The following is a 12,578-nucleotide window of genomic DNA, read 5'->3' on the forward strand; positions in this document are numbered from 1 at the left end:
CTTCCTAAAGTCAACAATCTTCCCCTTTGTTTTATCAACGTTAAGAGACAAGTTGTTGTCATTACACCAAGCTGCCAACTGTTCAATTCATTATTATCAGTAATTAAACCTATCACAGTTGTATTATAATTGTTTGTCCAATCCCGACTGACCTTGGCCGTGCTATAGATCCAATTAGAAATCAATACGCTTACTCACAATTCCTCAAGCTTAACGATGTCTATGAAGATTCTCATTCATCCATTTCATGATACACAGTATCTAGTAGAATTAAATAGACTTTCCTGGGTTTTTTTGAAAATGTTTGAGCAGTCATCCGAGCGGCTTCATCAGTTTAGGGAGTTCCCCGGCATTTAACCCTTGAGGGTAGTACAGTCACAGACATCCAATCACAATGGTTCCATTGAACTTATTCAGTTAGGTGTTAGGTGGGATCCAGTCACAATGGTACCATGATTCTCATTGAGGCCAGGGTTAGACATTCAATGTACATGACTGGAAGTGGGAATTGTTGCAAAACCGCCGGGGTAACGATGTGAAAGCTCCATTGTATGTCACTGACAAGCGGTGTCGCAGGTCCCCTCCTCTATTAAGATATGGTTTTTCCAGTTTGGCATAAATGGCCTCTTTCCAACCATCTGTCTTCCAAAATAAACACGTGGAGATGTAGATAGACTGCTGAGTCTTGTCCTGAGGAGTTACCCTCCTATGTTGGGCCATTCCCTTACAGAGAAGCTCTTCATTACAATGGGGGGGACACCTCAAATTTCTTTTCATGTGGTTTGGTGTTGGGTCTTTTGGGTGCACCAACGTCTGTCTCAGGGTGTTGCTGGGTTTTGATTTTGCTTTGATAAAAGCCCAGTCTGGAGGTACCCATAGGTTTTCAGAGCTCCTCATCACAGATATTTCCATTCCTTCTCTTTAGCCTCGGCATTGGTTTCCACAGTTTCAGCCTGAAGATGTAGGGTCCTTATAACCCCCAGTTTATGTTCCAGAGGGTGGTGGGAATCAAACAGGAATTACTGATCAGAGTTTCCTGTATACTTCAATATCCATGTTCCGCCCCTCTTTGATCACTATAGCACAGTCCAAAAATGCCAGTTTGCTGTCTTTCCAAAATGCCAGTTTTTTCACATCTTCAACATTTGTGGAATAATCATATTACAAGCAGAACAAAACCAATGACCAGCACCCTAACATAGGTGTTACTGCTCTCTGAATGCAACAAGGAAAGATGCAGGGAATCATCAGTAGATCGATATTGACCATCAACAACCCGAAAAGGATCTAATGATGTAGGGAGATGCTTTTAATATGTGACATGACGACTCGTGTCTCATAGCAACTGGAGTAAGTGCAATAGACCGATAATCATTTAAACGTTTTATAGGTTGGTGGGTTTTTGGCCCTGGGATAATGGAAGTAACTTGGAAACACTCAGAGACCACAGACAAACCAATAGAAGTATTAATAATATCAGTAACAATGCCTGCCAATTGATCCGCTCATTCCTTAAGCACAAACCCAGGAACCTGACCAGGACCAGTAGTTTTTTCGTGGATCAGATCTGGAAGAGCTTCACCAGTCAAGCAAAGCACCAAATCTTGCACAAAATGATTCAATCAATCGGGAAGAGACACATGATCAGTGCATTTGGGTGCAGAAAGCTTATTGCCCGTAATGGCTCTTACTCCGTGCCACATTTGCCTCACATCACCAGTATCAGAAGAATGACTCTTGTGCTTTTGCCCAATTTTCTGCTCTAATGGCCTTGGATAGATTAACCCAATCTCTATTACCATGGTGGGCTCTCAGCAGCGCCCTAACTTCACTGGTTAGTTTTTTTTGCTCTAAAAAAACTTGAATTTGCGTTATGGTTCAAAAACTGGAATGCCTGGTATTCATTAAGTGCAAAAAAAACAAAAAAAAAAGGAATGTAAAGCTTCCCCATGTAAACACTAGCGAGTTTCTATAGCAGTCAATGGGAGTCGTCCCTCGGCAACGTCAAGCCTTATTTTCAATTTGAGTTTTTCGAATTTTTCAAGTTTGTAAACTCGAAAATTCAAGGCATTCAAGCTTTTTTATTCCTTATTAATAAATAAGCCAGTATTCCATATGCGAGTTTATTTAATCTAGAAAAACAAACTCAAATTCACTAATTGGAAGGTTGATAAATAAGCCCATGTATGTCTGGTATAAATATGTGTCTTAGACATTCGCTCAGGATCAGCAATCTCATTGTATTGTAAGTTATAAAAAGAGAGAGATATTATTGGGTCAAAAAAAATTATATAAGGAAATAGACATTTTTTTTAATCTGAGCCCCATGAATGTGTTGTATTATTATTATTATTATTATTATTATTATTATTATTATTATGATGGCTGCATTTCATTTTGCTTTTATTTAGGAATAAAGAAGTTGCTCAGTGCAAGTAAATAAATATCAGGTTCAGAACAAAATCTCACGCTATTTGCTTGCCCTGCAGATCCCGTACGGACACTGACCTGAATAAACCTATAAAGCCAAATATGGAACCAGGGATCTCCAACCAGTCATTCATTTTCTCCTACACTGACTTTACTCTCTTGGGTTTCCCTGGGATATCTCGATGGAGGCCCCTCCTGGCAATCCCATTCTTTTCCGTCTACTTAGTTATCCTGAGTGGGAATTCTCTCCTCATCTGCCTCATCTGCATTAAGAAGACCCTCCATTCCCCCATGTATTTACTCATCTCTGTGCTCTTTGCCATCAACATCACCAGCATTACCATCACATTGCCAAAATTCCTCCTAGACTTGTTATTCCATCTCAACCAAATTTCCCTGACTGGCTGTCTTCTGCAGATGTTTTTTATCTACTTTATGATGACCTGCGAGTCTGCTGTAACTGTATTAATGTCCTTAGACAGATACGTAGCAATCTGTAGGCCACTGCGTTATCACAACATCATGACCAAAAGTTTATTGGCCTGGCTGATAGTCATTATAATAATTCGGAACTGCATCCTTATTTGTTGGGTGCTCCTATTGATCTCCGTGGTCCAGTTCTGCAGGTCAAACATCATCCTGAACTTTACATGTGAAAACATGGCACTTCTCAGTCTTGGATGTGGAGACACCACCAAACCCCAGATTGCTGGGCTGATTGTGCGCATCATTGTCACCGTGACTGATGGTAGCCTACTCCTGATTTCCTACTCAACCATACTCTACACAGCCATGAAAACTGCCACTGGGAAGTCCCGTCACAAAGCTCTTAACACCTGTGGGACCCACTTGCTGGTAGCAGGGGTGGTCTATGTGTGCGGAGTGCCATCTTCCGTTGTGTGGAATATGGAAACAACCCTGTTAGCAGATCTTAAGAATCTATTCACTGCACTATACCTAATAATTCCAGCTGCCATAGACCCCCTGATATATGGACTGAGGGTGTCGGAGATCAGAAAGAGCCTGGTAGAATACTGGAGAGAAAAGAAGAACAACTTGTTCTCATCATAAGATGAAAGTCATTCCCTACACCTTTTGGAATTAGAATGCAGTCTCAAAATGAACAGCAACAAAGATTAGGAATTCTATGTAATAAACATAGCATGCTTGGAAATGTATCCTTGAAGCACATGTAAACTCTAATATGGCCGATCATTGGCCATAGTTGGCCTTCACTATGGAGAATAGAAACATGTATTACAGGTACTATCTGTATTACATCTCAATTAAGGTTATCTGCAAACTATGTAGATGTTTCAGGGCAGAAGTACTGAGGCAATAGGGGTCACTAACCTGGGTTTTAATGGAACAATAATGAATGCATCTCAAGTATCATCAGCTGGTTCCTAATCATTTCTGGATCTGAAGTTTTATAAAGTTCTAAACTCAATATTTACTCTTGTTGATGTTTCTAATGAGAGGTGGCCCTTGTTCACTTTAGTTTGGTCCAAGTGGCATTCAAATAGTGAGTGTAAGGGTTGACCTATGTGGATCTTAAAGGACAACCCTTCCTTTCCCAACCTTTCTTACTCGTGAACCACAGTCAAATGTAAAAAGACTTGGAATGCAATACAAGCATCATAAAAGTTCATGGAGGAGCCAAATAAGGGCTGTGATTGGCTATTAGGGGCCTCTATGCACACTATCTGCTTACAGGGGCTTTATTTGGTAGGAAATCTTGTTTTTATTCAACAAAAACTTGCCCCTAAGTCAGGAATTCAAAAATAATTCCCTGGTTTGGGGGAACTGAGAGCAACATCCAAGGGGTTGGTGAGCAACATGTTGCCCCCAAGTCACTGGTTGGGGATCACTGGTTTAGATTGTGTATTTAATACAAAAAAATGATGAAACTTTTGAGAGGTTGGAGATTTCAGATTGCTAAGTAGCATAGAGCATAGATACAAATAGCTCTAGGAAGGGTTACTGATGGTACCCAGACATTACTGTGCTGCAGTTCACTTTGTGAGAAAACATCTTCCTACTAAATAGACGGCCCCTTAGGGCACTATAAATTCTTGGTAACTTATGTCTCCAAGAAGGTTTTTCCAACAACGGTGCTTGACTTTACTGAATGGTTCCATAACCTATTATTTTCAACTATCCAAAAAACGAATTCACATTTTGATTTTCTATGTTCCTTGACGACTTTACGTTAGCATTCATTTCTAATTACAATATTCTTTTTCACAGAAACTATTGTTACCCACCAACATGTGCTATCAGATAAAGAAATTGGAATCTCCCAATAATCTTCCATTCCAGACATCGGTTGTTCATCCCATTCTCCATAATTTACATGATCATCCTGATGGAGAACTTTCTGATCATCTATAGAATCTGGGTGGAAAGGAGCCTCCCCATGCACTCATGTATCTGTCTTCTATTTGTCATGGACATCTCCTGCACAACTGCAATTGTACCCAACATGGTAATGGGACTGGTGTTTTGGCACGACCATATCTCCCTTGGTTCCCACCTATTTCAGATGTTTCTTGTACACACAGCTGGCATGTTTAAATCTATTGTGTTGATGATCATGGCCCCAGACAGGTATCTAGTAATCTGCAGGCCCCTGAACTCTGACATAAGGAACATGCATTTGCTATTCAACCTTTTCCTCATTGGTTTATTTGATTCCAGCCTTTTCTCCTCTACAATTAAAATGATAGCTTCCCAAGTCCAGTTCTGTAGACCCAACATCATCTGGAATTCTGCTTGTGAGAACATGGTGCTCTTGAATCTCGACTGTGGAGACATCTCTAAGATTCAAGTGTTGGGACTGATGGTGAGGGTCCTGGTTACAGCCATGGGCATTAGCCTTCTCCTGGTTTCATACCCGTACATCTTCAACTCAACAATGAAGATCATCATAGGCAAAGCCCGACACAAAAATCGCTACACTTGCAGTACACACCTGATAGTGGTCATGCTAAACTGGAGTTGTGGCTTATTGTTCTCCATTTTATAACAGATGCCCATTACGGTTGATGTCCAAAATCTTTTCAGTGCAATATACGATCTGTTTCAAGACACTGTTCACCCAATCATCTATGGCTACAGAATGAAAGAGACTAGAACGTGCTTAGTAAAGTCATGGAAAATTAATAGATGATTGTTGCTCTATTGGAATTCTACATGTATATCAGATGTTGACAGCATTTGTGCGGATACTTTCTCATAGATTTACTGTCAGGAAAAACCTCTCCCCTTGAAACATCACTTGCCCAATGGACAAAGAGATACAGCAAGGACAAGACCCCACAGACGAGTAACCGCTCTGAAAAAGGTTTCCACCAGCAACTATAGAAGTCGCCGGTGGAAAGCCTTTCTCATCAATTCGGTTTCCAAAGTTGCGCGAAGTTACCTGCAGGAAGAAACTTTGCGTGGCTTCGGAAATCAAAGTGAGGCGAAGGGCTTTCCATCGGTGACTTCTATAGTTGCTGGTGGAAACCTTTTTTAGAACGATTACTCGTCCGTGATAGTAGTAATCAATTGCGGGCAAGTAAAGGTGGCCATACACGGGCCGATTGTAGCTGTCGATATCAGCCCCTTAGACCGATTCGCCAGCTTATCGGCCTGTGTAGGGGCAGCAACGACGGGCCTGCCCAACCAATATCTGTCCTGAAATTGGGCAGATATTGATTGGGCAGGTTAAAAAATTTAGTTGGATCGGGGACCGCATCGGCTTGTTGATGTGGTCCCCGAACCGACTGTGCCCATTGCAGTTGTTATAATTCGATTGTTTGGCCCCAGGGGGGTGGGAATATCGGGAGAAGATCTGCTCGCTTGGTGACCTTACCAAGCGAGCGGATCTTAACGTGTATGGCCACCTTAAGTCACTCCGTGGGGCCCTTAAGGGAACCAAGTGCAAAAGCACTGAACTTCCCACACAGCACAGGCGGGATTGTAAGGTGCTGAGTGTAAAAACATTAAATTGTAAAAAAAATACATGTTTCATATAGTAATGAATTTGCCCAGTTTTGATGAACTTTTGGCAAACCCACAGGAAGATTTGCTGAAGGCTTTGGGCGATTTTGCTATGACTTTTTTCATGCAAAATATATTGAAGTCAATACAGTTATAGGATCCATTATCCAGAATGCTTGGGACCAAGGGTATTCCAGATAAGGGGTCTTTCTGTAATTTGGATCTCCATATCTTAAGTCAACTAAAAAAATCAAAAAAACGTTAATTAAACCCAATAGGATTGTTTGGCATCCAAAAAGGATTATTTATATCTTAGTTGGGATCAATTACAGGTACTGTTTTATTATTACAGAGAAAAGGGAATCATTTAACCATTAAATAAACCCAATAGGGCTGTTCTGCCCCAATAAGGGGTAATTATATCTTAGTTGGGATCAAGTACAGGTACTGTTTTATTATTACAGAGAAAAGGGAATCATTTAACCATGAAATAAACCCAATAGGGCTGTTCTGCCCCAATAAGGGGTAATTATATCTTAGTTGGGATCAAGTACAGGTACTGTTTTATTATTACAGAGAAAGGGAATCATTTAACCATTAAATAAACCCAATAGGGCTGTTCTGCCCCAATAAGGGGTAATTATATCTTAGTTGGGATCAAGTACAGGTACTGTTTTATTATTACAGAGAAAAGGGAATCATTTAACCATGAAATAAACCCAATAGGGCTGTTCTGCCCCAATAAGGGGTAATTATATCTTAGTTGGGATCAAGTACAGGTACTGTTTTATTATTACAGAGAAAGGGAATCATTTAACCATTAAATAAACCCAATAGGGCTGTTCTGCCCCAATAAGGGGTAATTATATCTTAGTTGGGATCAAGTACAGGTACTGTTTTATTATTACAGAGAAAAGGGAATCATTTAACCATTAAATAAACCCAATAGGGCTGTTCTGCCCCCAATAAGGGGTAATTATATCTTAGTTGGGATCAAGTACAGGTACTGTTTTATTATTACAGAGAAAAAGGGAATCAGTTTAAAAATTCTGAATTATTTGATTAAAATGGGGCCTATGGGAGACGAACTTTCCATAATTTGGAGCTTTCTGGATATCGGGTTTCCGGATAAGGCATCCCATACCTGTAGTTGCATTTTTGCAGCGATTTTCACACAAAATACATTGGTGTAAATACAGGAAATAAAAATATTTGAGTGGGAAACATTTTTTTAATTGGTTGCTGTGGGCTATTGTGTAAAACTGGGCAGGATTCTCCAAGATTGACACAGCGATTGCCCAATCGCTGATGGCCAAGTCAAAGCCTCATCCCTGTGATGTCAGTGACCCCGCCCCATGCCATAACTGCCCCGCCTCCTTACCCGGAGTTCCCAGGCAGGAGAGGCCCTACCCTGTGTGGAATGAGGGACAGTAGGGTCCCTTCGTTAGAAGGATAAATAAACTTTAGACCAGTGATCCCCAACCAGTGGCTCCGGGGCAACATGTTGCTCCCCAACCCCTTGGATGTTGCTCTCAGTGCCCCCAAACCAGGGAGTTATTTTTGAATTCCTGACTTGGGGGCAAGTTTTGGTTGAATAAAAACAAGATTTCCTACCAAATAAAGCCCCTGTAAGCTGATAGGGTGCATAGAGGCTCCTAATAGCCAATCACAGCCCTTATTTGGCTCCTCCATAAACTTTTATGGTGCTTGTGTTGCTCCCCAAGTCTTTTTACATTTGACTGTTGCTCACGAGTAAGAAAGGTTGGGTACCCCTGCTTTAGAGCTTGTGTCACAGACATCTGGCGCCGTCGCACAGCTTGCACTTTATTGAAAATCATTTTTAAGAGTCTTATTGGCCATTTCTCCTGGCCCAGTGAAACAGTCACCGGCTAAAGCATATATTTCCCTTGGTTATTTAATCAGATTCTCACTCCCAGTGAAACTGCCTGAATAACGAATAAGTCTGTAGGGCTAAGGCCTCGGGCAAATAGCGCCACCTTCAGAGGGGTACAGGGAGGTCCTGGGATAGAAATAATTCGCTGGTTGCAAAAGGGTGGGCACAAGTCCGTGGCAACCATTTGTGTGTCTGCAGGTTCCCTAGTGGTGACGATCAAAAATGTTTTGCCCTGCCCTGAAGCCCACAATATTACTGCAGCTCCAGCGGGTCCCAAAGGGGGCGCACCCTCTACACCCTTGGTAGTTACACCACTGTATCTAGGGAAGGTCCCTGTGTGGCGCCTAATTACTGGCTCTGAGCCTCTCATGTCCCTACTAATAGCGGATATAAATGTCTCTGTACCCACTGGGGCCGCCCTGAGATGAATAAATACAGTCAGGGAGAGAGATCGCTGATCGGGGGGGAACCTGGGACAGGTAAGTGCAACCCCAGCTTCTGCCTTATGGCCGGGTGGGCACATTGAAGGGGAACATGATGCATAATGAAAGATTATAATTCTAAGCAACATTTTTCAGCTTTTTTTATAAAAAATTTCTCTCCTTTGCTACTGCCTGCACTGCTGGTCCCGACTCATGCAGCAGGCAGCTCTCCACTAGCCAAGGCTCAATTCCCACAATGCCTTGCATGTTCTGTGATTAAAAGACCTGTGACTACATTGGAGTCTTGGCTGTAGAGCAGGTTTCAGCAGTCAGAACCAGCAGTGCAGGGAAGGGAAAGGGACAGACACAGTGACAGTTAGGGCTCTGGTACACGGGGAGATTAGTCGCCCGCGGCAAAACTCCCTGCTCGCGGGCGACTAATCTCCCCGAGTTGCCTTCCCTCTGCCATCCCACCGGCGAACATGTAAGTCGCCGGCGGGATGGCAGACGCGGCGGCGCGATTTCGGGAAATCGCCGAAAAAGACTCGCGAGTCTTTTTCGGCGATTTGCGCGAAATCGCGCTGCCGCGTCTGCCATCCCGCCGGCGACTTACATGTTCGCCGGTGGGATGGCAGAGGGAAGGCAACTCGGGGAGATTAGTCGCCCGCGAGCAGGGAGTTTTGCCGCGGGCGACTAATCTCCCCGTGTACCAGAGCCTTAACACATAACTATAAACCCAGTGAGAATGAGGGATGAATGGGTATTGGGGAGTTGTATCAGGAGTCAGAACCAGCAGTGCAGGGAAGGGAAAGGGACAGACACAGTGACAGTTACACATAACTATAAACCCAGTGAGAATGAGGAATGAATGGGTATTGGGGAGTTGTATCAGGAGTCAGAACCAGCAGTGCAGGGAAGGGAAAGGGACAGACACAGTGACAGTTACACATAACTATAAACCCAGTGAGAATGAGGAATGAATGGGTATTGGGGAGTTGTATCAGGAGTCAGAACCAGCAGTGCAGGGAAGGGAAAGGGACAGTCACAGTGACAGTTACACATAACTATAAACCCAGTGAGAATGAGGAATGAATGGGTATTGGGGAGTTGTATCAGGAGTCAGAACCAGCAGTGCAGGGAAGGGAAAGGGACAGACACAGTGACAGTTACACATAACTATAAACCCAGTGAGAATGAGGAATGAATGGGTATTGGGGAGTTGTATCAGGAGTCAGAACCAGCAGTGCAGGGAAGGGAAAGGGACAGGCAGGAGCGGCAGTTAGAATCCGTATATATATTAATAGTGAGAGGAAAGCGCAGAGGGAGGAGCCACTCTCAGTGTGGGACAAGGGGCAAGTTCCACCTCCCCTCCTGCCCCGGTGCATTTCTATTCATTAACCCTTTCATTAGTATAAGGCAGAATGAGGAATAGCCCAGTCGGTCTCTGTATAACATTGGCATAAGGTTGGCACATGATCTAAAGAGAATCTCTCTCTCCCAGCATCCCCTGAGGGCCCCAGGCTGTACGGCGCAGCATTTCCTCTAACGACCCTACTGGCACCTCTGGGGTTAATGCCACACTCTGAAGCCATTTCTGCATTGCCAATGCTGCCATCTTTATCCACTTTGCAAGCGAATCCATACCTTGGGCACAGACATATGAGCAGGTGAGCCAGCCCAGCCGCGGGTGTAATGGTCCCTACACTGGCATTACTCTCTGTCCTACTCACTGGTACCGACTGGCACTGACACACTGGCACTAACTGGCACCAACTGGCACTGACACACTGGCACCGACTGGCACGGATACACTGGCACTGACTCACTCACTGGCACCAACTGGCACTGACACACACTTCCCTGGTATAGACCTACACTTCAGTGCCCAGCTGGGAACTGTAAGGTGCTGTAAGGTGCCACAGTCAGTCACTATTTATTGGGCTGGGGGGGCTGTTTGTGCCTCTGGGTACTGGGAATGCCAGGGGGGCTGTAAGGTGCCACAGACAGTCACTATTTATTGGGCTGGGGGGGGGCTGTTTGTGCCTCTGGGTACTGGGAATGCCAGGGGGGCTGTAAGGTGCCACAGACAGTCACTATTTATTGGGCTGGGGGGCTGTTGGGCCTCTGGGTACTGGGAATGCCAGGGGGGCTGTAAGGTGCCACAGACAGTCACTATTTATTGGGCTGGGGGGGGCTGTTTGTGCCTCTGGGTACTGGGAATGCCAGGGGGGCTGTAAGGTGCCACAGACAGTCACTATTTATTGGGCTGGGGGGGGGCTGTTTGTGCCTCTGGGTACTGGGAATGCCAGGGGAGCTGTAAGGTGCCACAGACAGTCACTATTTATTGGGCTGGGGGGGGCTGTTTGTGCCTCTGGGTACTGGGAATGCCAGGGGAGCTGTAAGGTGCCACAGACAGTCACTATTTATTGGGCTGGGGGGGGGGCTGTTTGTGCCTCTGGGTACTGGGAATGCCAGGGGGGCTGTAAGGTGCCACAGACAGTCACTATTTATTGGGCTGGGGGGGGGGGCTGTTTGTGCCTCTGGGTACTGGGAATGCCAGGGGGGCTGTAAGGTGCCACAGACAGTCACTATTTATTGGGCTGGGGGGGGGGCTGTTTGTGCCTCTGGGTACTGGGAATGCCAGGGGGGCTGTAAGGTGCCACAGACAGTCACTATTTATTGGGCTGGGGGGGGGGGCTGTTTGTGCCTCTGGGTACTGGGAATGCCAGGGGGGCTGTAAGGTGCCACAGACAGTCACTATTTATTGGGCTGGGGGGGGCTGTTTGTGCCTCTGGGTACTGGGAATGCCAGGGGGGCTGTAAGGTGCCACAGACAGTCACTATTTATTGGGCTGGGGGGGGGGCTGTTTGTGCCTCTGGGTACTGGGAATGCCAGGGGGGCTGTAAGGTGCCACAGACAGTCACTATTTATTGGGCTGGGGGGGGGGCTGTTTGTGCCTCTGGGTACTGGGAATGCCAGGGGGGCTGTAAGGTGCCACAGACAGTCACTATTTATTGGGCTGGGGGGGGCTGTTTGTGCCTCTGGGTACTGGGAATGCCAGGGGGGCTGTAAGGTGCCACAGACAGTCACTATTTATTGGGCTGGGGGGGCTGTTTGTGCCTCTGGGTACTGGGAATGCCATTGGCCCTGCGCTGTAGCTCAGCTCCCCTATCAATTGGCTTCTTATTGCCAGTGATGAGAAAGGGATTTTCCCTGTGACAGTTGCTTCCAGCTGCCATAGACACTGTGACAGGGACAATTTAATAGCCGGCATCATAAATCATGAGCTGCCCTTGAAAATGCAAAAAAAAAAAGAGGATTTGTGGGGAAATGTGAATGTAGCCAGTAATTAAAAGGACAGCAATGTTTTGCCATTTCTAGGCGCCATCATTGCCGGGACATTATGAGGTTAAGTGACTCTGTCCAGGGTCACAAGGTAAGGGGCCCAGTGGGGCGGGTGGTACCTTACATCAATGGGTCCTGAGTTAGACTCCTGCCCTGGGGGCTCTGCTTACACTGGGGCTCAATTCTGATACCGTCCCTACCCACCCAATCAGAGCTGAGCCCCATTGATGTAGGCAGGGCTCCCAGGCGGGAATCGAACTCAGGGCCCATCGGTGTAAGGCAGTCTCCCTACCCGCTGAGCTATCCTTCCTCCTCCCACTTGTAGGGTGTTTTTTCGTAATCTTGTCTTCTGCATATTGGCGGTTGGTGTATCCTAACCGACTGACTGAAACACTCAGGGTTACAGCCTGCTGCTTGCCCCAAGCCCTATATAACTAGGGGGGCTGTTATAGTAGGGGGAATCCTCCATTTTCAACATTCTCTGGGGGGGGGAGTCACAG

General features: G+C 45.3%; 1 protein-coding gene across 1 annotated transcript; it reads left to right on the forward strand.

Annotated features, from left to right (window-relative positions):
- Window positions 1-2,532: 2,532 nt before the first annotated feature.
- Window positions 2,533-3,501, forward strand: or52l1l100488220 (olfactory receptor 52L1-like 100488220). The gene has a single exon (XM_002942372.3). The coding sequence runs from the start codon at window positions 2,533-2,535 to the stop codon at window positions 3,499-3,501; it is 969 nt and encodes a 322-aa protein (XP_002942418.1).
- The last annotated feature ends 9,077 nt before the right edge of the window (window positions 3,502-12,578 follow it).

This window comes from Xenopus tropicalis, chromosome 2, assembly GCF_000004195.4.
Source record: "Xenopus tropicalis strain Nigerian chromosome 2, UCB_Xtro_10.0, whole genome shotgun sequence".
NCBI classification, from domain to species: domain Eukaryota; kingdom Metazoa; phylum Chordata; class Amphibia; order Anura; family Pipidae; genus Xenopus; species Xenopus tropicalis.

Coding starts and splice junctions, on each gene's coding strand:
- or52l1l100488220 (XM_002942372.3), top strand. CDS start 2,533: ATGGAACCAGGGATCTCCAACCAGTCATTCATTTTCTCCTACACTGAC.